At 58.6% G+C, this 24,241-nt stretch overlaps 2 protein-coding genes across 4 annotated transcripts in view; both read left to right on the plus strand.

The window, feature by feature from the left end:
- PDZD8 (PDZ domain containing 8) overlaps positions 1-11,983 on the plus strand; it is a 37,303-nt gene extending 25,320 nt beyond the window's left edge. For all 3 annotated transcript variants that reach the window (XM_075848286.1, XM_075848288.1, XM_075848287.1), the window contains exons 4-5: positions 8,649-8,805; positions 9,574-11,983. In XM_075848286.1, the coding sequence (XP_075704401.1) occupies positions 8,649-8,805; positions 9,574-11,660 (2,244 nt within the window). In that variant the 3' untranslated portion in view covers positions 11,661-11,983. The remainder of the gene's footprint in view (positions 1-8,648; positions 8,806-9,573) is intronic.
- Positions 11,984-15,137: 3,154 nt separating this feature from the next.
- The window catches only part of KCNK18 (potassium two pore domain channel subfamily K member 18), a 13,650-nt gene continuing 4,546 nt past the window's right edge, over positions 15,138-24,241 (plus strand). Inside the window, exons 1-2 of the mRNA XM_075848289.1 lie at positions 15,138-15,234; positions 15,348-15,530. Coding sequence (XP_075704404.1) covers positions 15,138-15,234; positions 15,348-15,530 — 280 coding nt within the window. The remainder of the gene's footprint in view (positions 15,235-15,347; positions 15,531-24,241) is intronic.

Consider the following 24,241-nt stretch of genomic DNA (forward strand, 5'->3'; position numbering starts at 1 on the left):
ACTTCTTTCTATCACGTATTATTGTGAGGCGCGAGGTGCGATGATGAATTTACCTCCACGTGCCTCACATTAATAGTAATTAACCCCATCATGTACCTCGCACATTAACCCATTATGAAACATGATGGGGTTAATTACTATTAATGTGAGGCACGTGGAGGTAAATTCATCATCGCACCTCGCGCCTCACATCAGAAAACAGAAGAACTTTTTTTTTTATTATTACTGTTGGCGAAGTATCGAATTGGTATCGAAATCGCAAATATACACGAAGTATCGGTATGGAAGTCCAAATTCTGGTATCGTGACATCCCTAATAATAACACTTACAGGTGACCAGAGCAGATCTAGTAGATAATAATAATAATACTTACAGGTGACTGGGGCAGATCTAGCAGATAACACTTACAGGTGACCGGGACATATCTAGTAGATAATAACACTTACAGGTGACCGGGGCAGATCTAGTAGATAATAACACTTACAGGTGACCGGGACATATCTAGCAGATAATAATAACACTTACAGGTGACCGGGGCAGATCTAGTAGATAATAACACTTACAGGTGACCGGGACATATCTAGCAGATAATAATAACACTTACAGGTGACCGGGGCAGATCTAGCAGATAATAACACTTACAGGTGATTGGGACATATCTAGCAGATAACACTTACAGGTGACCGGGGAAGATCGAGCAGATAATAGCACTTACAGGTGACCGGGGCAGATCTAGCAGCGCAGAAATGTTATGTGCTTTCTTGTGGTAAAGGTGGGATCCTTTGTCAGGGCCCGTGTCTCGTCAGTGCCCCCCATACTACCAGCAGTGTTTCTGTATGGATGTTACATGACTGTGTGCTGGATTTCTTGCTCCTGTTTCCCGCTCTGGTTCTCCGCCATGGTTCCTGGGGTCGGTGGAGTTCCGTTGATGCTGTGTCGTGTTTCTGTGGGGTTGGCTTTCTCTTGGTGTCGGGGGAGGGGCGGTTCTCGTTTTGTGCGCCGGATTATCCCCCGCGTCTTCTCTCGGACATTTGACATTTAAGTGTTTGATCAGAAAGTCTTTTCTTCTGAAATTAAACTCGGGCTTTATCTGGAAATGTCACTTTATGGTAATTACAGCAGAGAGCGGTCCCCCGGGCTCCGCTGCCCCCCCCCCCCATACCCCGGATTACAGCCCTCATCCTCCTCGCTCACGTCTTCAGTGATCCTGTTAGTCCCCCTCCCCCGGTCTTCTCACCCCTCCCCCATCTGTTCCTCCGGCCGCTCGCTGTGATCGTCTCTTGTCACCGGGATCGTTAGTCGGTCGTGTTTCTTGTGATCGAGGCCCCGTGAGCTTTTGATATAGTGGGTGGGCTACAAACCTCGCACAATATGCCCCTCCTGCTCTGAGTTCCAGGCTGACCTCGACTCTCATCATCCAGACTAGACTGCTCCATCATCTGTGGTGGCCGAAGTTATTGTTTTATGTTATCAACCACAGGTCACGTCCGGGTAATTGTAGGATTGCAGCTTCTGTCTCTATAAACATCCCCCTCCCCCGTCTATAGGAGATTTGGGGGGTTGTAGTGCTTTAAATAAGGCTCAGAGAATGTGACCTCGGGGGTCTAGTGACGAGGAGTATGTGGGCGGTCGTGTGGACAGTCAGTGTTGCCATAGACTTAGGCCTCATGCACACTAACCTCACCGTTTTCATGGATCCGTGTGTCCGTGATTGGATCCGTGCGCTTCCCGTGTGTACTCCGAGCGGAAACCAACCCGTTCACACGATATTGTGAGCGCCGCACATGCTATTCACTGTCCAGGGTGCTGAAAGAGTGACTGCCAATCAATGCAGCCGCAGGACAAGGCGGGCCGCGGGACAGGGCGGTGCGGGTAACAGGACAGGGCGGGGCAGGGCGGTGCTGGTAACAGGGCGGGGCGGACCATGCCCGGCGCTCACAATATAGATTAATGGTTCATTAAAAAACCTGCAACAAAAAAAAAAAGTTACTACTTACCCAGAACTCCCTGCTTCTTCCTCCAGTCCGGCCTTCGGGATGATGTTTCATCCCATGTGACCACTACAGCCAATCACAGGTCAATCACAGGCTGCGGCCAATCACAGGCTGCGGCCAATCACAGGCTGCGGCCAATCACAGGCCAACCACAGGCTGCAGCGGTCACATGGACTGCCGCGTCATCCAGGGAGGTCGGGCCACCAAGACAACGGCCGGGGACGTATGAACTTCTTTTTCTTTCTATCGCTGCGTTCCAGCACTGATCAGCTGCCCCTTCTCTCTCTGAGCTGACAGGGAGAAGGGGCTGCCGATTAGTGCAGTATCTGTCTGTATGTGTACCTCTGCCCGCCCGGCCGTTGCTAGGCAACGGCTCAGTGAGACACGGACGGCACACGGATGCCTTCAGTTTTTTTTTTTGACGGCCCCATTGACTTGCATGGACCTCACAGTCACGGAATCTCGGACCACAGTTGGACATGCTCTACTGTCGGAACGGAGCAACGGGATCGTCAAGAAAACTGAAGTGTGCATGGCCCCACTGAAATGAACGGGTCGGGGTGGTAGCCGTCAGAAAAACAGCCAGCACCCTGCAGGAATGAAGCCTAAGCTCATATTCACACCACCGGGTCCGAGTGTCGGCCAACAAAATCGTTTTGGGCCGTTTTTCCTGGCAGTCTCGCAACCGTTCCGGCCCGCAACGGAATCGGGCAGATCTGGACAGTGACATCAGGGGCAACTCATGAAGGGGAATCGCCATGTGGCCGGTGATGCCCCGGTCGTCTGTGGCCAGTTATGGACACTGAACATTTCTGGCTTCGCATGGTGTGGAGTCCCCGGTCACAGAGTGTTAAGGGATTCCGTTTTAGGAGTTTCCCCTGATGTCACTGTCCATATATGGACAGAGACATCAAGCACTCTGTCCAGGAGCGGAACACACTGGGGACTCCGCTCCTTCAGGGAGCTAAAGTGGGGCTAGCACATACAGAGCAGGGAGATACTCCCCCGCTATAGTGCTATAGTGACGTCACTACAGATGTAGCAGCAGCTGCTAGCGGCTCCATCGGCCATGGGAGGTGTCGCCGCCAGCAGCTATAGCGGTAGCGATGCCTGAAGAAGCGCCCGGGCAAAAAGGTGGCTGCTGATTCGCCGGACGGGGCACTTTTAAATCAAGCAGGGGAAGGGAGTCAGCGCAGCGCCCCCTGCTGTACACCCCGGCCCTGCCACACAGTACCCCTGTAAACAGCACCGTGTGAATAGCCCCATTAGGCGTCTATTGTTCCTACTGCGGCCGGGGAACCGTCGTGTGAATAAGGGCTAATTCCTGGCACTTTCTACGGCACGGACACCCACAGCGATACGGAAAAGTGACCACGGCCAATAGAACCGAATGGGTCCGTAATTATGGAAAATATTTACAGGCGTGCGCATGGGGCCTTATGATACATCCCAGTGGTTTGACCTTGTTGGTCTGAAGTGAGGTCGTTCACACTGCGGCCCCTCCCCCAGTAGCAGAGATCAGGTGTCAATCACACTGCGGCCCCTCCCCCAGGAGCAGAGATCAGGTGTCAATCACACTGCGGCCCCTCCACCAGGAGCGGAGATCAGGTGTCAATCACACTGCAGCCCCTCCCCCAGGAGCGGAGATCAGGTGTCAATCACACTGCGGCCCCTCCCCCAGGAGCGGAGATCAGGTGTCAATCACACTGCGGCCCCTCCCCCAGAGCGCGGTAATGTCGTGATTACACATCCTCCACTGAAGAGATGTTTCCTGACACTGACTCCTGACTGGTCGTCCTGCGGCCGTAGTCCCGGAGCCTAGTCCTGACCTGTCCCGCTGCTCCGCGTCACTGCTGCTGGGCAAGAAGCCCAAGATCTGCATGAGCAGAATATCTGCTGTGCCAGCACTCCTGACATACTCTGTGCTGCTGGAGATCCTGCTCCTCCCACTATGTAACTCTCAGCCTGTCACCTCCCCATATGATCAGCACACTACTCTCCTGACCTACTCTGTGCTGCTGGAGATCCTGCTCCTCCCACTATGTAACTCTCAGCCTGTCACCTCCCCACATGATCAGCACACTCCTCTCCTGACATACTCTGTGCTGCTGGGGATCATGCTCCTCCCACATGATCAGCACACTCCTCTCCTGACATACTCTGTGCTGCTGGAGATCCTGCTCCTCCCACTATGTAACTCTCAGCCTGTGACCCCCCACATGATCAGCACACTCCTCTCCTGACATACTCTGTGCTGCTGGGGATCCTGCTCCTCCCACATGATCAGCACACTCCTCTCCTGACATACTCTGTGCTGCTGGGGATCCTGCTCCTCCCACATGATCAGCACACTCCTCTCCTGACATACTCTGTGCTGCTGGGATGCTCTGGTTCTCCTTTTGGTTGGGAGATGTATGTTCACACGCCCTATTTACGGACGTAATTCAGGCGTTTTACGCGCCGCTGTCAAGACGCCCACCTCATAGAACTGCTTGTCACTTCTTGGGATGTAATTGGAGCCGTTTTTCAAACACACCGTCAAAAAAAGCGCGCACTTGTCAAAACGTCTTAAATTTACGGATCTGTTTTCAGACGTAATTGGCGTTGCCGTCTGAACATGCCCTAAGCCTATTATCACACGCACGGTCTCAGACGTAATGGGGGCGGTTTACGCCTCGAATTACACCTGAAAATACGGCTCCAATACGTCTGTCCGCTGCTTGCAATGGGATTTACGATGTTCTGTTCAGACGAGGTGTTGTTTTACGCGTCGCTGTCAAAATACGGCGCGGAAAAAGGCGCCCGTGAAAAAGAAGTGCAGGACGTTTTTGGAGGCGTTTGTCTTTGACTCCATTGAAACGGCTCCAGTTACGTCCGTAAAAGACGCCACAAAAAACGCGAGTACTTGTAAAAACGTCGGAAAATCAGGAGCTGTTTTGGCCTGAGAACCGCTGCGTAATGTCAGACGTACTCTGCTGCTGCGTGTGAACAGAGCCTGACTGAGCAGTGGTGATCCATGAGGAGTAGCGGGGTGGAGGCAGGATGGGTGGGGGGAGGGGGGCAGGATGGGTGGGGGAGGGGGAGTAGGATGTGTGGGGGGGGCAGGTTGTGTCTGGGGTGGGGGAGGGGGGCCAGCTTGTGTGGGGGGGCAGGTTGTGTCTTGGGTGGGGGAGGGGGCCGTTTGTGTTGTGGGGGGGGCAGGTTGTGTCTGGGGTGGGGGAGGGGGGCCAGGTTGTGTCGGGGGAGGGGGGCCGGTTGGGTACACAGTGCTGCTGCTTTATAGGACCTGTTACTTGTGTTTATTGGTCTCTGTTATCAGCCGGGGGGGTATACGGAGGATTCGTGCCGCGGTTATAACGTCCTGTACAGGAGACGCTGCTCAGATGAGTTCTGTTGCTCGCTGTTATCAGCTGTTTCCGGCTGCCTGGGTCCTGACGCTGAGGGTGGCAACTCTGGCAGTGAAGGAGTTAACAGCTGCTGACACAGGAGCGGCGGAGGCGGCAGCGCTGGACGGTAATGGCTGCTTGTAATGCCGGGACGCTGCCATATTGGAAATCAATAGAGTGACAGAACAGACGCCGCTTCATCACCCCCCCCCTGCGGCCTGCACATGAGAGGGTGACGGGGTCTCGGTGACCTGCACATGAGAGGGTGACGGGGTCTCGGTGACCTGCACATGAGAGGGTGACGGGGTCTCGGTGACCTGCACATGAGAGGGTGACGGGGTCTCGGTGACCTGCACATGAGAGGGTGACGGGGTCTCGGTGACCTGCACATGAAGGGGTGACGGGGTCTCGGTGACCTGCACATGAAGGGGTGACGGGGTCTCGGTGACCTGCACATGAGAGGGTGACGGGGTCTCGGTGACCTGCACATGAAGGGGTGACGGGGTCTCGGTGACCTGCACATGAAGGGGTGACGGGGTCTCGGTGACCTGCACATGAAGGGGTGACGGGGTCTCGGTGACCTGCACATGAGAGGGTGACGGGGTCTCGGTGACCTGCACATGAAGGGGTGATGGGGTCTCGGTGACCTGCACATGAAGGGGTGACGGGGTCTCGGTGACCTGCACATGAGAGGGTGACGGGGTCTCGGTGACCTGCACATGAGAGGGTGACGGGGTCTCGGTGACTTGCACATGAGGGGGTGACGGGGTCTCGGTGACCTGCACATGAAGGGGTGACGGGGTCTCGGTGACCTGCACATGAAGGGGTGACGGGGTCTCGGTGACCTGCACATGAAGGGGTGACGGGGTCTCGGTGACCTGCACATGAGGGGGTGACGGGGTCTCGGTGACCTGCACATGAAGGGGTGACGGGGTCTCGGTGACCTGCACATGAAGGGGTGACGGGGTCTCGGTGACCTGCACATGAAGGGGTGACGGGGTCTCGGTGACCTGCACATGAAGGGGTGACGGGGTCTCGGTGACCTGCACATGAGAGGGTGACGGGGTCTCGGTGACTTGCACATGAGGGGGTGACGGGGTCTCGGTGACCTGCACATGAGAGGGTGACGGGGTCTCGGTGACCTGCACATGAGGGGGTGACGGGGTCTCGGTGACTTGCACATGAGAGGGTGCCGGTGGTTTGGGGTGTACGGGGGGCGCTGTCTCGGGCAGGAGGACTATCACCCCCATCCTCCTCCTGATCAGTCAGGGCTCCGTGTTCTCTGGGCGGTCCGCTGCCTCTGGTGATATTGGGCCGGGGTCTTGCGCTCGCTCTGGTCTCTTATGTTTAACCCCTTCAGTCCTGTGTGCTGAGCGCAGCTCCGGGGGCGGCTGATCCCGTGTCTTCTGCTCACTGGGAATTTTCTGAAATTGAAGTAATTGGTTTGTATTTTCAGGTGACGGCCGGGATTAGGGTGATTCGGGGCCCGGGGCCGATGATTGGATGTGACACGGCCGCGCCGTCCTCCCAGCTGCCAGCGACGGGCGCCCTTTAACGATCAGCAGCCATTGCGACATGTGGTGTCTCCGTAACGGACTCCGCACCTGGCATAGATAGTGTTAATCCCGGTCACCAGACGTCACGTGACACCGCGGTCGGACGAGAGGTTGAGATGTACGTGCGGTTCCCGGCGCCGCTCAGAACGAGATGGGGCGGAGTCACGGGACCTGTGAGGGGGCGGAGTCACGGGACCTGTGAGGGGGCGGAGTCACGGGACCTGTGAGGGGGCGGAGTCACGGGACCTGTGAGGGGGCGGAGTCACGGGACGCCATAATCATCGTCTGTATCACTAATAATCGTATTTTCTTGCGGGAGTTATTACAATGGGAGGAGTTCAGGACTGTTGATGTAATGGGGGATGGTCGTCATGGCGGCAGCGTCTTATCCGTGCCTCAGTTGGGGGACGGTCGTCATGGCGGCAGCGTCTTATCCGTGCGTCAGTTGGGGGACGGTCGTCATGGCGGCAGCGTCTTATCCGTGCGTCAGTTGGGGGACGGTCGTCATGGCGGCAGCGTCTTATCCGTGCGTCAGTTGGGGGACGGTCGTCATGGCGGCAGCGTCTTATCCGTGCGTCAGTTGGGGGACGGTCGTCATGGCGGCAGCGTCTTATCCGTGCCTCAGTTGGGGGACGGTCGTCATGGCGGCAGCGTCTTATCCGTGCGTCAGTTGGGGGACGGTCGTCATGGCGGCAGCGTCTTATCCGTGCGTCAGTTGGGGGACGGTCGTCATGGCGGCAGCGTCTTATCCGTGCGTCAGTTGGGGGACGGTCGTCATGGCGGCAGCGTCTTATCCGTGCGTCAGTTGGGGGACGGTCGTCATGGCGGCAGCGTCTTAGCCGTGGGTCAGTTGGGGGGGCCGCGTCCTTATGGGAACCCTCGCAGCGTTATTTACGGTGGAGGCGCCGCTGATTCTTGTGACGATTGTTTTGCGTGTTTTATTCCCGGTCGTACTTGCGCCATTTATAAGTCAGACTCTTGTCCTCTGCGGTCCTGACGAGCGTCGCGGCTGCTGCAGAACATCGTTCCCTGATTGGTGGTGTAAACATGGAGGCAGCGGAATCAATACGGAGCCTTGTGTGCGGCGGGGGAGGCAGCGCCGCGTCTCCGTGTTAAGAGTCTCAGGAAGCGGCCGCTGAATAAATTGCTGTCTGTGGGAGCGCGGCACGTAGACGGGGGAGGGGGGTATTGAACGCGGGAGACGCCGCCAGCGCCGGCTGCTCCTCATCCGTCTCCGGTAATTGACTTTTATTTCAAATCTCCTCATAATTGGTGAACGTTTTATTTTCATTGCACAGAAGCTCGCCGTCTGGAGGGAAAGTGCGCAAATCATGGGAGCAGCCGGGGGGGGGGGGGTCTGTAACCTGCAGCCCCCCCCCCCCATAGATCACAGATGCAGTGTTGTTACTGATGATTGGCGCTTTCCCTGCAGATCTTGAATAGAATGCTAGATCTGCAGTGAAGACTGACACGCAGTAGGAGTAGAATTCTTACTATTCCAACCTCTCCACCTATGAGCTCAGCAGTGTCAGTCCGAGCTCCGGCCCCCTGTCTGTAGGTGTGGGGGGGGGTCTCCGGCCCCCTGTCTGTAGGTGTGTGGGGGGGGTCTCCGGCTCCTGTCTGCAGGTGCGGGGGGGGGGGGGTCTCCAGCCTCTCGGTCGCCGGCTCCTTTTGTGATTCTTGCTCATTGTGTTCGTTCCTTCTGTCGCAGGTGGAGTTAATTAAAGGGACGTCTCAGAACATCGGCCTGGTGATGGTGCAGGCGAGAGACGGAGACACCGGGCACGTCTGTGTGGAGACCGTCACCCCAAATTCTCCTGCTGCCGGAGCCGATCTAAAGAAAGGCGACCGATTAATAGCGATAGGAGGTGCGTAACCAGATTGTACGTGGCGGTCTGGGGTTCTGCACTGGATGATGTGGGTGTTCCCCTTTAAAAGATAACTTGCAACATATTTAGGATGTTATTGCAGTATTCTGTGTAGATTATATCTATACTCCAGTCACATCCAGAGCTGCATTCACAACTCTTGCATCATGTCCTATACTCCAGTCACATCCAGAGCTGCATTCACAACTCTTGCATCATGTCCGTTACTCCAGTCACATCCAGAGCTGCATTCACAACTCTTTCATCATGTACTATACTCCAGTCACATCCAGAGCTGCATTTACATTTGTACTGATTGCCACATGGCATCCATTAACACTTTGCTGTGTTGGCTGATCTTGTACCGAGACTGTTGTAAACATCCAGTCACTCCCAGAGCTGCATACACAATTCTGTTAATTACCAGGGAGCATTGCATTGCATTGTGGGAGCCCAGATGATGGCTACACAGTTGAGCTGAGCTGTTCAGTTTTATGAAAGTGGAGAAATTGTGGTCTGTGTGAAAGGGAAAATGGTAGAACTGTGATTGCAGCTCTGGATGTGACTGGAGTAGAAGGTATAATGGAACAATCAGGGACTGCACCATAAGACATAATAGCAGGATAGTGACTGCAGCTCTGGATGTAATTGGAGTATAAGACGATGTAATTTGTGCAGCTTGCGTACTGACTAGTGACCCCCCCCCCACCCCCGTTCCTCTGGTCCCTAATTTTTGGTATTAATATTTGATTTTGTCCCTTCCGCCAGGTATGAAGGTGACGTCCTCGGTCCAGGCCTTGAAGCTGATCAAGCAGGCGGGGGAGCGGGTGCTGCTGTTCTATGAGCGGCCGGCGGGGCACCATGCTGGGGGTGGTCCTGACAGCGCCGCTCCGCTGGAGGACTCCGCCTTCCCTCCGGCCTTTGATGAGGATGCGGCGAGTCTGGTGGATCCGGAGGGCAGGGAGTTGGACTGTGACTTTGAGGACTTGGCCTGTGAAGTGAAAGCTCCCGGGGAGAGTAAAGACGACGTTTTCCTGCCGGTGACTCCGAGTCCTAAACGCCTCGCGGGGAATCTCCCCACCAAGTCCCTGGGATCCGTTTCTCCCGTCCTCAGTCGGAAGCCGAATTCCGCAGCATCTCCCGGAACATCGAAGGTTCAGACCAAAGCTGGAAAAACGAGCGCCGCCGAGAACCAAGACCCCCCCCAGCCGAGCCGCACCAAGCCCCCGGTGCCCCCCAGACCCCAAGTCAAGCTGACCCTGACCGCCTGGGATTCTCAGAACGCTGTTGACTTTGGCGAAGCCTCTGGAGATAAGCTGGAGAAAGCTGCTCCACCCCCAACCAATGGTGAGAAGGTCCCCGAGAAACCGGCCAAACCCACCGACCCGCAGGAAGAAGCGGCGCAGAAAGTGGTGAAGCCGGAAGCTGTCAAAGACAAAACCGTGGAGGCTCCAACCAACACGAAGGAGAGCGCCGAAGAGCTTCATGTGTGGGAGTCTCCGGACACGCCGTACCGGGGCCGCCAGGGGCGGTGGAGCAGGGCGTCTCGCGTGTTTGATGTGGAGAGTCACCACCGCTACCTAAATGTCGCCCTCTGGTGCCGGGACTCGTATAAGACGGGCGGCCTCTGCTGCGTGGGACACGTCAGCATCAAACTGGAGGAGATCTCCTTAGAATGCCTGTCCATGTCCTCGCTGGAGTATCTGAGCGGCTACAAGCTCAGCGCCCCCGATCCCAAAGCGTCCGTCAGCAGGACAGCACTGCGGGGCCTGAGCGCCCACAAGGGCTTCAATGAGAAGTTCTGCTACGGGGACATCACCCTGAGCTTCAGGTACCTGCTGGACGGAGAGTCTGAGGGCGGGAGTGTCCTGCAGGAGAGGGACGGCAGCGTCCCGGAGGACCTGACCGCGCTGCAGAGGGAGGAGGCGCCGCTGCCGCCGCCCGTCACCTTCTGTGAATCGCGCCATAATTTCCAAGACACTCAGTTCCAAAACTCCACTCTGTGCGACCACTGCAAGCGGAAGGTCTGGACCAAAGCGGCGTCCCAGTGCATGACCTGCGGGTACGTGTGCCACAAGAAGTGCCAGGAGAAGTGTCTGGCCGAGAACCCCTACTGCGTGTCCCTGGAGAGGAGGGTCGACCTGGAGTCCAAGTCCTTCGGGAACAGAACTACGGGCATCACCCGCCACATCATCAACACCAGCTCCCGGCTGCTAAACCTAAGACCGGCTCCCAAAACCAGACAACCGGAGCCGGGCGGTGGCGGCAGCGACGTGGTGGAGCCCTCACCAAAGCAAACCCCCAACACGTCCGACAACGAGAGCAGCGACACGGAGGCGGGGGGCGCCAGCAGCCCCTCTAAACGTCCAGGCTCCGGCAAACTGCTCCGCAAGGAGGGCGGTCTGGACGACAGCGTCTTTATCGCGGTTAAAGAGATTGGCCGCGATCTGTACCGAGGATTACCGACCGAGGAGCGGATCCAGAAGCTGGAGTTCATGCTGGACAAGCTGCAGAACGAGATCGATCAGGAGCTGGAGCACAACAACGCGCTGGTGCGGGAGGAGCGGGAGACCGCCGACAGCCGCAGGAAAGTCCTGATGGCGGCAGCGCTGGCCAAGTCCGGGGAACGGCTGCAGGCGCTGACGCTGCTCATGATCCACTACCGCGCCGGGATCGAGGACATCGAGTCGCTGGAGAACTCGTCCCTGGCTCATCCCAGAAAGACGCCGCGAGACGAGGAAGAGACGACCGCGGTGCCGGAAGCTGCCGACATGGAGGACGACGAGGTGACCCTGGAGGAGACGGCGACCGATCCCTCCGAGGAGAACCCGCTGGACTCCCCGGACCTGGAGTAGACTGATCGCTCTCCGGACGGGACCATAACAATTTATTTGCACTTGGCGCGTCGTCAGCGGGGGGCGCTCTTCATCGGACGCCTTGGAGTTGAGTCTCTTGCCCGTTGCACAGGGGAGTCGCTCCTGATTGGGCTGTTGGTGCCGGGGGAGGGGGCGCTCTTCATAGTCACATGGAGAAGGCGGAGTCTACGCTAAACCACTGCGGACATCTTGTTTTCCCTGTGTAGCGGCCATTTTGTATGTTTGAATGTTTAACGTGAACCGTCTGTCTGGAGGGGGAGGGGATGGAGCGCTTTGTATAATAAATTAACCCTTTGCTGGCAGAGGAGAATATAATCTGGAGGTTTTGCTGCCGCGGGCCGTGCGTCCGGACCAAAGACCACTTGTGTCGACATCCGCTCGTCTCCTGGCTTTATATTGGCCGTGGGATCTCCCGGATTCCGGAGTGTCGCGGCGTGTCCCTCTCCCCCCCCCCCCCCCCCCCACGCAAAACTTCCCGGGGACCACGACGAGCAGGAATGATTTTGCGTGTTCTGCGTAACCCGATTTCCGTTTTTTTCGCTTTTGACATCGCCGCCAGAATCGTAGGTTAGCGGCTTCAGGGGGGGGGGGGGGGTAATGCTGCGCTGGATGGCGGGGGGATAATGATAATGCTGCGCTGGATGGAGGGGGGGGCAGGTCCTGATTCCAGACTCGGGGCTCCAATCTCTCTTTTTTCCGTTCTGCGCAGGTCCCGTGGATCGGGGCCGCGGTTACCGGGGACTTGTTGTCCGTCCTGGTTTTTATTTTGTGAGAACCCTAAACCTGCCAAAAATTGAGGCGCCAGTGGCAAATATGTAGGTGTTTCCTGGGACCCCCCCCCCCTTCCGTGTATTCTTATATGTAGTGGAGGTGAACGTGCGGCCGGGTCGTCACCGCGTCTTCGCTGCCCGGTTCAGGTCGTGACCATATAACAGTCCAGCGCCCTCTGACCTCCTGCGGGGCGCGCGCGCTCTTGTATTCAGGGTCTCGGGGGAGGGTTGGATTTGTTGCCGCGCTTTATATAGTGAAGGTTTTCTGTATCCGCGTCACTCCTGTTATAAAGTTCTCCCCCCCCCCCCCCGCACCTCCATATTAAAGGGGCGCGCCACTTCATTTATGTTATAAGAATGTTCTCCACCCCGTGACGAGTTTATATATATTGTGGGGGGGTTGGGATATTCCGGCGGTGCGGGGGATGGGATATTCCGGCGGTGCGGGGGATGGGATAGTGCGGGGGTTGGGTTGGTGTCGGCCGCTATGTTTCGTGTAGGTGCAGCGACCACTTGTTAATGTTCTCAATCTGTGGGACCTGCTCGGTCCTGGGACTTTCCTTCTGTTTAGTGGGATCGGGGATGATCCTCCGGAGCGCGGGGTCTCGGGCTGGCGACGTGGGGGAGACCGGACGCTAATGACACGGCGACTGCTTAGAGATACGACTTTATCTGGAAATGTCGCTCTACCATAGAAGCAGATGGGAGAATTCACTTCTAATGTTAAGAGACCGTTCTAACCGCCGCGCCAAAGCGGTGTCCAGCACCAGACGTTACACCCAGAAATATACCGGCCCGCCTGCAGGGGTTAAACTCGCTGATCCAACCCCGCCATGACCTCATCGCTCCAGCGCCGTCACACGAGATCCGCTGCATTGTGTTTCTTTTATTTTTCCATTAGTTTTATAACCTGTGCACAATAAATACGAGTGTAGATGTGAGCGGCGGTGTGGAGGATGGGGGTGATGGTGGGTGGAGTAGATGTGAGCGGCGGTGTGGAGGATGGGGGTGATGGTGGGTGGAGTAGATGTGAGCAGCGGAGGATGGGGGTGATGGTGGGTGGAGTAGATGTGAGCGGCGGTGTGGAGGATGGGGGTGATGGTGTGTGGAGTAGATGTGAGCGGCGGTCTGGAGGATGGGGGTGATGGTGGGTGGAGTAGATGTGATCGGTGGAGGATGGGGTTGATGGTGGGTGGAGTAGATGTGAGCGGCGGTATGGAGGATGGGGGTGATGGTGGGTGGAGTAGATGTGAGCGGCGGTATGGAGGATGGGGGTGATGGTGGGTGGAGTAGATGTGAGCGGCGGAGGATGGGGGTGATGGTGGGTGGAGTAGATGTGAGCGGCGGTGTGGAGGATGGGGGTGATGGTGTGTGGAGTAGATGTGAGCGGCGGTCTGGAGGATGGGGGTGATGGTGGGTGGAGTAGATGTGAGCGGCGGAGGATGGGGGTGATGGTGGGTGGAGTAGATGTGAGCGGCGGTGTGGAGGATGGGGGTGATGGTGTGTGGAGTAGATGTGAGCGGCGGTCTGGAGGATGGGGGTGATGGTGGGTGGAGTAGATGTGATCGGTGGAGGATGGGGTTGATGGTGGGTGGAGTAGATGTGAGCGGCGGTATGGAGGATGGGGGTGATGGTGGGTGGAGTAGATGTGAGCGGCGGTATGGAGGATGGGGGTGATGGTGGGTGGAGTAGATGTGAGCGGCGGAGGATGGGGGTGATGGTGGGTGGAGTAGATGTGAGCGGCGGTGTGGAGGATGGGGGTGATGGTGTGTGGAGTAGATGTGAGCGGCGGTCTGGAGGATGGGGGTGATGGTGGGTGGAGTAGATGTGAGCGGCGGAGGATGGGGGTGATGGTGGGTGGAGTAGATGTGAGCGGCGGTGTGGAGGATGGGGGTGATGGTGTGTGGAGTAGATGTGAGCGGCGGTCTGGAGGATGGGGGTGATGGTGGGTGGAGTAGATGTGATCGGTGGAGGATGGGGTTGATGGTGGGTGGAGTAGATGTGAGCGGCGGTGTGGAGGATGGGGGTGATGGTGGGTGGAGTAGATGTGAGCGGCGGTATGGAGGATGGGGGTGATGGTGGGTGGAGTAGATGTGAGCGGCGGTGTGGAGGATGGGGGTGATGGTGGGTGGAGTAGATGTGAGCGGCGGAGGATGGGGGTGATGGTGGGTGGAGTAGATGTGAGCGGCGGTGTGGAGGATGGGGGTGATGGTGTGTGGAGTAGATGTGAGCGGCGGTCTGGAGGATGGGGGTGATGGTGGGTGGAGTAGATGTGATCGGTGGAGGATGGGGTTGATGGTGGGTGGAGTAGATGTGAGCGGCGGTCTGGAGGATGGGGGTGATGGTGGGTGGAGTAGATGTGAGCGGCGGAGGATGGGGGTGATGGTGGGTGGAGTAGATGTGAGCGGCGGTGTGGAGGATGGGGGTGATGGTGGGTGGAGTAGATGTGAGCGGCGGTCTGGAGGATGGTGGGTGGAGGATGGGGGTGATGGTGGGTGGAGTAGATGTGAGCGGCGGAGGATGGGGGTGATGGTGGGTGGAGTAGATGTGAGCGGCGGTGTGGAGGATGGGGGTGATGGTGGGTGGAGTAGATGTGAGCGGCGGTCTGGAGGTTGGTGGGTGGAGTAGATGTGATGGTGGATGGGGGTGATGGTGGGTGGAGTAGATGTGAGCGGTGGTGTGGAGGATGGGGGTGATGGTGGGTGGAGTAGATGTGAGCGGCGGTATGGGGGTGATGGTGGGTGGAGTAGATGTGAGCGGCGGTGTGGAGGATGGGGGTGATGGTGGGTGGAGTAGATGTGATGGTGGGTGGAGGATGGGGGTGATGGTGGGTGGAGTAGATGTGGCCGTGCTCTTAGGATCTCATTGTTGTGACTTCCGGTTTATGGTTTTACAGGGCGGAGCGCCATTCGTGCAGCCGCGTTCACTCTGCGCCTCCCGCGTACGACATCACGAGCGGCGGCCTCCATAGTGAGGAGTAACGACGAGTTCTATAAACACAACAGATCACTGAGGTCAAGTCTGTACATCCCCGGCTGCTGCTGCACTGCTGACCCTTCGCTGCTCCACAGGCTGAACAGTAGGAGCAGGTTGTGTTCTCCAATACAGTGCGAGATGTCACTGGCTGGAGACGCGGTGTCCTAATTATACCAAAGCGGGGGATTTATTCCTTATCTGCTGCACAGACCCTCCCGCTGATCCACCATGCAGCACTTTCAGCACCACTACATTACCTGTAACTACATCCACTATTATACCTCTGCTGTGTCAGTGCTGCACCGCACCCTGCTCCTCTGCGCCACTCTGCTATGGCCGTACTACATCCACTATTATACCTCTGCTGTGTCAGTGCTGCACCACACCCTGCTCCTCTGCGCCACTACCTGCTATGGCCGCACTACATCCACTATTATACCTCTGCTGTGTCAGTGCTGCACCACACCCTGCTCCTCTGCGCCACTACCTGCTATGGCTTCACTACATCTCATCCATCCATTTAATCACTATGGCACGGCAGTTGCTCCTTAGCTCTGCTACACCAGCTCCTGCACTCGTTACCGTGGCTACACATTGACCGATCCCCTCGATCTTCCTGCGCTCCTTCACGTCTGTTCCTGACCCCTCGTTGGCTCCTGCGCTCTACTATTCCTCACGGCCTCGTTACATCTTCTGTGACTCTGCTACATGGTGGTCCCTCCACCGCTCTGCTATTCCACGTTATCCGATGCTCTGCTGCTGCACCAGTTCTTGTATATTCCAGCACCTCGATGCTCCGGGTCATTGGGTGTCTTAGGTCATGTTCACACCTACAAAACAAGTGGCTGGAAATGATGGTGCCGCGTCCAGGAGAGATCCCTGATTTCATGTTGTCAATGGAGAATCCGCTCCGAGGACGGCAGAAGTGGCGCGCTGCTGCGTTGTGTGAGGGTCGGTGCACAAGTTACTAAAAAACGGCAAAGTGCGGAGCGTCCGGGGAGAACCGCTCCCGATATTCAGCCGTTTTTTGAGCTTTTCTTCTATAGAGTCAATGAAAAACGGCTCGAGAAGGGACCGGCGCGTCTTATGAGGCCTCTTTTTACGCGCCGTATTTTCAAAACCGCTACGTAAAAAAAATGGCCTGTCGGATTTCCTCTTGAAATCAATGGGCAGATGATGGGAGTTGTTCTGCTTCCGATTTTTCGGCCCAAAAATAAGCCGTGTAAACATTCCCTGACCATCGCCCCATGTGACCGCCTGGTGGATTTCCCATTTAAAGCAATCACACGTTTTTACGGGGTGTAGTAGAGGGTGTGATGCGGTACGGGATGTGATGCGGTGCAGGGGTGTAGTACAGGGGGGACGCGGTGCGGGGGTGTAGTGGGGTGTACTGCGGTGCGGGGGTGGGACGAGGTGCGTGGGTGTAGTACGGGGTGGGATGCGGTGCGGGCCTGTAGTGGGGTGTACTGCGGTGCGAGGGGGTGGAACGCGGTGCGGGGGTGTAGTGGGGTGTACTGCGGTGCGAGGGGGTGGGACGCGGTGCGGGGGTGTAGTGGGGTGTACTGCAGTGCGAGGGGGTGGGACGTGGTGTGCGGTGTAGTACGGGGTGGGACGCGGTGCGGGTGTGTACTGCGGTGCGGGCCTGTAGTGGGGTGTACTGCGGTGCGAGGGGGTGGGACGCGGTGCGGGGGTGTAGTGGGGTGTACTGCGGTGCGAGGGGGTGGGACGTGGTGTACGGGGTGGGACGCGGTGCGGGGGTGTAGTGGGGTGTACTGCAGTGCGAGGGGGTGGGACGTGGTGTACGGGGTGGGACGCGGTGCGAGGGGGTGGGACGCGGTGCGGGGGTGTAGTGGGGTGTACTGCGGTGCGAGGGGGTGGGACGCGGTGCGGGGGTGTAATGGGGTGTACTGCAGTGCGAGGGGGTGGGACGTGGTGTGCGGTGTAGTACGGGGTGGGACGCGGTGCGGGGGTGTACTGCGGTGCGGGCCTGTAGTGGGGTGTACTGCGGTGCGAGGGGGTGGGACGCGGTGCGGGGGTGTAGTGGGGTGTACTGCGGTGCGAGGGGGTGGGACGCGGTGTGGTGTGCGGTGTAGTACGGGGTGGGACGCGGTGCGGGGGTGTAGTGGGGTGTACTGCGGTGCGAGGGGGTGGGACGCGGTGCGGGGGTGTAGTGGGGGGTACTGCGGTGCGGGGGTGGGACGAGGTGCGTGGGTGTAGTACGGGGTGGGATGCGGTGCGGGCCTGTAGTGGGGTGTACTGCGGTGCGAGGGGGTGGGACGCGGTGCGGGGGTGTAGTGGGGTGTACTGCGGTGCGAGGGGGTGGGACGCGGTGCGGGGGTGTAGTGGGGTGTACTGCAGTGCGAGGGGGTGGGACGTGGTGTGCGGTGTAGTACGGGGTGGGACGCGGTGCGGGTGTGTACTGCGGTGCGGGCCTGTAGTGGGGTGTACTGCGGTGCGAGGGGGTGGGACGCGGTGCGGGGGTGTAGTGGGGTGTACTGCGGTGCGAGGGGGTGGGACGTGGTGTACGGGGTGGGACGCGGTGCGGGGGTGTAGGGTGTACTGCAGTGCGAGGGGGTGGGACGTGGTGTACGGGGTGGGACGCGGTGCGAGGGGGTGGGACGCGGTGCGGGGGTGTAGTGGGGTGTACTGCGGTGCGAGGGGGTGGGACGCGGTGCGGGGGTGTAATGGGGTGTACTGCAGTGCGAGGGGGTGGGACGTGGTGTGCGGTGTAGTACGGGGTGGGACGCGGTGCGGGGGTGTAGTGGGGTGTACTGCGGTGCGAGGGGGTGGGACGCGGTGCGGGGGTGTAGTGGGGTGTACTGCGGTGCGAGGGGGTGGGACGCGGTGTGGTGTGCGGTGTAGTACGGGGTGGGACGCGGTGCGGGGGTGTAGTGGGGTGTACTGCGGTGCGAGGGGGTGGGACGCGGTGCGGGGGTGTAGTGGGGTGTACTGCGGTGCGAGGGGGTGGGACGCGGTGTGGTGTGCGGTGTAGTACGGGGTGGGACGCGGTGCGGGGGTGTAGTGGGGTGTACTGCGGTGCGAGGGGGTGGGACGCGGTGCGGTGTAGTACGGGGTGGGACGCGGTGCGGGGGTGTAGTGGGGTGTACTGCAGTGCGAGGGGGTGGGACGTGGTGTGCGGTGTAGTACGGGGTGGGACGCGGTGCGGGGGTGTACTGCGGTGCGGGCCTGTAGTGGGGTGTACTGCGGTGCGAGGGGGTGGGACGCGGTGCGGGGGTGTAGTGGGGTGTACTGCGGTGCGAGGGGGTGGGACGCGGTGCGGGGGTGTAGTGGGGTGTACTGCGGTGCGAGGGGGTGGGATGCGGTGTGGTGTGCGGTGTAGTACGGGGTGGGACGCGGTGTAGTGGGGTGTACTGCGGTGCGAGGGGGTGGGACGCGGTGCGGTGTAGTACGGGGTGGGACGCGGTGCGGGGGTGTAGTGGGGTGTACTGCAGTGCGAGGGGGTGGGACGTGGTGTGCGGTGTAGTACGGGGTGGGACGCGGTGCGGGGGTGTACTGCGGTGCGGGCCTGTAGTGGGGTGTACTGCGGTGCGAGGGGGTGGGACGCGGTGCGGGGGTGTAGTGGGGTGTACTGCGGTGCGAGGGGGTGGGACGCGGTGCGGGGGTGTAGTGGGGTGTACTGCGGTGCGAGGGGGTGGGATGCGGTGTGGTGTGCGGTGTAGTACGGGGTGGGGTGCGGTGCGGGCGTGTAGTGGGGTGTACTGCGGTGCGAGGGGGTGGGATGCGGTGTGGTGTGCGGTGTAGTACGGGGTGGGGTGCGGTGCGGGCGTGTAGTGGGGTGTACTGCGGTGCGAGGGGGTGGGACGCGGTGCGGTGTAGTACGGGGTGGGACGCGGTGCGGGGGTGTAGTGGGGTGTACTGCGGTGCGAGGGGGTGGGACGCGGTGCGGTGTAGTACGGGGTGGGACGCGGTGCGGGGGTGTAGTGGGGTGTACTGCGGTGCGAGGGGGTGGGACGCGGTGCGGGGGTGTAGTGGGGTGTACTGCGGTGCGAGGGGGTGGGACGCGGTGTGGTGTGCGGTGTAGTACGGGGTGGGACGCGGTGCGGGGGTGTAGTGGGGTGTACTGCGGTGCGAGGGGGTGGGACGCGGTGCGGGGGTGTAGTGGGGTGTACTGCGGTGCGAGGGGGTGGGACGCGGTGTGGTGTGCGGTGTAGTACGGGGTGGGACGCGGTGCGGGGGTGTAGTGGGGTGTACTGCGGTGCGAGGGGGTGGGACGCGGTGCGGTGTAGTACGGGGTGGGACGCGGTGCGGGGGTGTAGTGGGGTGTACTGCAGTGCGAGGGGGTGGGACGTGGTGTGCGGTGTAGTACGGGGTGGGACGCGGTGCGGGGGTGTACTGCGGTGCGGGCCTGTAGTGGGGTGTACTGCGGTGCGAGGGGGTGGGACGCGGTGCGGGGGTGTAGTGGGGTGTACTGCGGTGCGAGGGGGTGGGACGCGGTGCGGGGGTGTAGTGGGGTGTACTGCGGTGCGAGGGGGTGGGATGCGGTGTGGTGTGCGGTGTAGTACGGGGTGGGACGCGGTGCGGGGGTGTAGTGGGGTGTACTGCGGTGCGAGGGGGTGGGACGCGGTGCGGTGTAGTACGGGGTGGGACGCGGTGCGGGGGTGTAGTGGGGTGTACTGCAGTGCGAGGGGGTGGGACGTGGTGTGCGGTGTAGTACGGGGTGGGACGCGGTGCGGGGGTGTACTGCGGTGCGGGCCTGTAGTGGGGTGTACTGCGGTGCGAGGGGGTGGGACGCGGTGCGGGGGTGTAGTGGGGTGTACTGCGGTGCGAGGGGGTGGGACGCGGTGCGGGGGTGTAGTGGGGTGTACTGCGGTGCGAGGGGGTGGGATGCGGTGTGGTGTGCGGTGTAGTACGGGGTGGGGTGCGGTGCGGGCGTGTAGTGGGGTGTACTGCGGTGCGAGGGGGTGGGATGCGGTGTGGTGTGCGGTGTAGTACGGGGTGGGGTGCGGTGCGGGCGTGTAGTGGGGTGTACTGCGGTGCGAGGGGGTGGGACGCGGTGCGGTGTAGTACGGGGTGGGACGCGGTGCGGGGGTGTAGTGGGGTGTACTGCGGTGCGAGGGGGTGGGACGCGGTGCGGTGTAGTACGGGGTGGGACGCGGTGCGGGGGTGTAGTGGGGTGTACTGCGGTGCGAGGGGGTGGGACGCGGTGCGGGGGTGTAGTGGGGTGTACTGCGGTGCGAGGGGGTGGGACGCGGTGCGGGGGTGTAGTGGGGTGTACTGCGGTGCGGGGGTGTAGTGGGGTGTACTGCGGTGCGAGGGGGTGGGACGCGGTGCGGGCGTGTAGTGGGGTGTACTGCGGAGCGAGGGGGTGGGATGCGGTGTGGTGTGCGGTGTAGTACGGGGTGGGGTGCGGTGCGGGCGTGTAGTGGGGTGTACTGCGGTGCGAGGGGGTGGGATGCGGTGTGGTGTGCGGTGTAGTACGGGGTGGGGTGCGGTGCGGGCGTGTAGTGGGGTGTACTGCGGTGCGAGGGGGTGGGACGCGGTGCGGTGTAGTACGGGGTGGGACGCGGTGCGGGGGTGTAGTGGGGTGTACTGCGGTGCGAGGGGGTGGGACGCGGTGCGGTGTAGTACGGGGTGGGACGCGGTGCGGGGGTGTAGTGGGGTGTACTGCGGTGCGAGGGGGTGGGACGCGGTGCGGGGGTGTAGTGGGGTGTACTGCGGTGCGAGGGGGTGGGACGCGGTGCGGGGGTGTAGTGGGGTGTACTGCGGTGCGGGGGTGTAGTGGGGTGTACTGCGGTGCGAGGGGGTGGGACGCGGTGCGGGCGTGTAGTGGGGTGTACTGCGGTGCGAGGGGGTGGGACGCGGTGCGGGGGTGTAGTGGGGTGTACTGCGGTGCGAGGGGGTGGGACGCGGTGCGGGCGTGTAGTGGGGTGTACTGCGGTGCGAGGGGGTGGGACGCGGTGCGGTGTAGTACGGGGTGGGACGCGGTGCGGGGGTGTAGTGGGGTGTACTGCGGTGCGAGGGGGTGGGACGCGGTGCGGTGTAGTATGGGGTGGGACGCGGTGCGGGGGTTGTAGTGGGGTGTACTGCGGTGCGAGGGGGTGGGACGCGGTGCGGGGGTGTAGTGGGGTGTACTGCGGTGCGAGGGGGTGGGACGCGGTGCGGGCGTGTAGTGGGGTGTACTGCGGTGCGAGGGGGTGGGACGCGGTGCGGGCGTGTAGTGGGGTGTACTGCGGTGCGAGGGGGTGGGACGCGGTGCGGTGTAGTACGGGGTGGGACGCGGTGCGGGGGTGTAGTGGGGTGTACTGCGGTGCGAGGGGGTGGGACGCGGTGCGGTGTAGTATGGGGTGGGACGCGGTGCGGGGGTGTAGTGGGGTGTACTGCGGTGCGAGGGGGTGGGACGCGGTGCGGGGGTGTAGTGGGGTGTACTGCGGTGCGAGGGGGTGGGACGCGGTGCGGGCGTGTAGTGGGGTGTACTGCGGTGCGAGTGGGTGGGACGCGGTGCGGGCGTGTAGTGGGGTGTACTGCGGTGCGAGGGGGTGGGACGCGGTGCGGTGTAGTACGGGGTGGGACGCGGTGCGGGGGTGTAGTGGGGTGTACTGCGGTGCGAGGGGGTGGGACGCGGTGCGGTGTAGTATGGGGTGGGACGCGGTGCGGGGGTGTAGTGGGGTGTACTGCGGTGCGAGGGGGTGGGTCGCGGTGCGGGCGTGTAGTGGGGTGTACTGCGGTGCGAGGGGGTGGGACGCGGTGCGGGCGTGTAGTGGGGTGTACTGCGGTGCGAGGGGGTGGGACGCGGTGCGTTGTAGTACGAGGCTTTTACACTCCAAAATCATCCTGAAAATAAGTTGTGTGAAGACCCTAAGAATTGGTCTGGTTTTGTCGCGGTCGTGATCTCTCCTCTAACGCTGACTTTTTATTGGACCACAGTTTAACCCCTTGGGCGCCCTCCAGCTCAGGCGATGGTTTCTGGGCGCTGGACTGCTCTATATCACGGGCCGCGTAGTTCTACGTGTTCTGGGCTGTCGGGTGGGTGCAGCGTTCCATATACCACCCCGTCATTCCCTCGTGCGCACCCTGTATACAGACAGATGACGGTGGGGGGAGGGGACAGGTCTTCCGGACTGTAGGGACCATCGCCGCGTCCTCGCTCACATTCCACAGTCCTGCGCCCCAAGTCGTGTTGCTGCGTCATTAACCCTTTACATGCGTCATGAGGAGCGGCGGGGGAAGAATCTGCGGTGGATTTGATGCTGCTAGTCCTATTTCTCTTTTGTAAAGTGCAGAATATACGTAGTGCAATATTTTTCTATACGTCGAGGGAAGGATATAGGTGATGTAAGGGAAGGATATATATATATATAGGTGATGTAAGGGAAGGATATATATATATATAGGTGATGTAAGGGAAGGATATATATATATATATATATAGGAGATGTAAGGGAAGGATATATATATATATATAGGAGATGTAAGGGAAGGATATATATATAGGTGATGTAAGGGAAGGATATATATATATATATAGGAGATGTAAGGGAAGGATATATATATAGGTGATGTAAGGGAAGGATATATATATATAGGTGATGTAAGGGAAGGATATATATATATATAGGTGATGTAAGGGAAGGATATATATATATATAGGAGATGTAAGGGAAGGATATATATATAGGAGATGTAAGGGAAGGATATATATATATATATAGGAGATGTAAGGGAAGGATATATATATAGGTGATGTAAGGGAAGGATATATATATATAGGTGATGTAAGGGAAGGATATATATATATATAGGTGATGTAAGGGAAGGATATATATATATATATAGGAGATGTAAGGGAAGGATATATATATAGGAGATGTAAGGGAAGGATATATATATATATATAGGAGATGTAAGGGAAGGATATATATATATATATAGGAGATGTAAGGGAAGGATATATATATATATATATAGGAGATGTAAGGGGGAAGGATATATATATAGGTGATGTTAAGGGAAGGATATATATATATATATATATAGGAGATGTAAGGGAAGGATATATATATTTTATATAGGAGATGTAGGGAAAGGATATATATATATATATGAGATGTAAGGGAAGGATATATATATAGGAGATGTAAGGGAAGGATATATATATATATATAGGAGATGGCAGGAAGGATATATATATATATAGGAGATGTAAGGGAAGGATATAATATATAGGTGATGTAAGGGAAGGATATATAATATATTTATATATATAGGAGATGTAGGAAGGATATATATATAGGTGATGTAAGGAAGGATATATATATTATAGGAGATGTAAGGGAAGGATATATATATAAGTGATGTAAGGGAAGGATATATATATAGGTGATGTAAGGGATATATAATATATATAGGAGATGTAAGAGGATGTGTATATATATATATATATAGGTGATGTAAGGGAAGGATCACAAGATGTGAGTCCTGTCGCTGCCGCTGAGGTTTCTGGGAGCAACTGGAAGAAACTGTTCATGTAACTCGGCCAGAATACCGTATTGTACATAATGTCGTAATAAAAACGTTGCAGGAAGATTGTGCCGCGTCCACTTCTTACCGCCCAGTAATACCGCCCAGTAAGATGCTGCGTCCGAGGTGGAGGGACGAGACGTTACGCGGTCTCATTGTTGCACGTGTTGCTTCTTGTCCTGTTTTTTTCATCCAGCTGTCGAGCGATTTCTTCACGGCGACGTCCTCCTGCCCGGCGCTGCCGGGGCGAGACCTGACACAAGTCTGTGCAGTGCTGAGAGGCAGCCTCTTGTACAGCAGATAGAGTCCCCTGTGACCCGGGCAATCCCTTCAGCT

Source organism: Rhinoderma darwinii, unplaced genomic scaffold (assembly GCF_050947455.1).
Source record: "Rhinoderma darwinii isolate aRhiDar2 unplaced genomic scaffold, aRhiDar2.hap1 Scaffold_3355, whole genome shotgun sequence".
In the NCBI taxonomy this organism is placed as follows: Eukaryota; Metazoa; Chordata; class Amphibia; order Anura; family Rhinodermatidae; genus Rhinoderma; species Rhinoderma darwinii.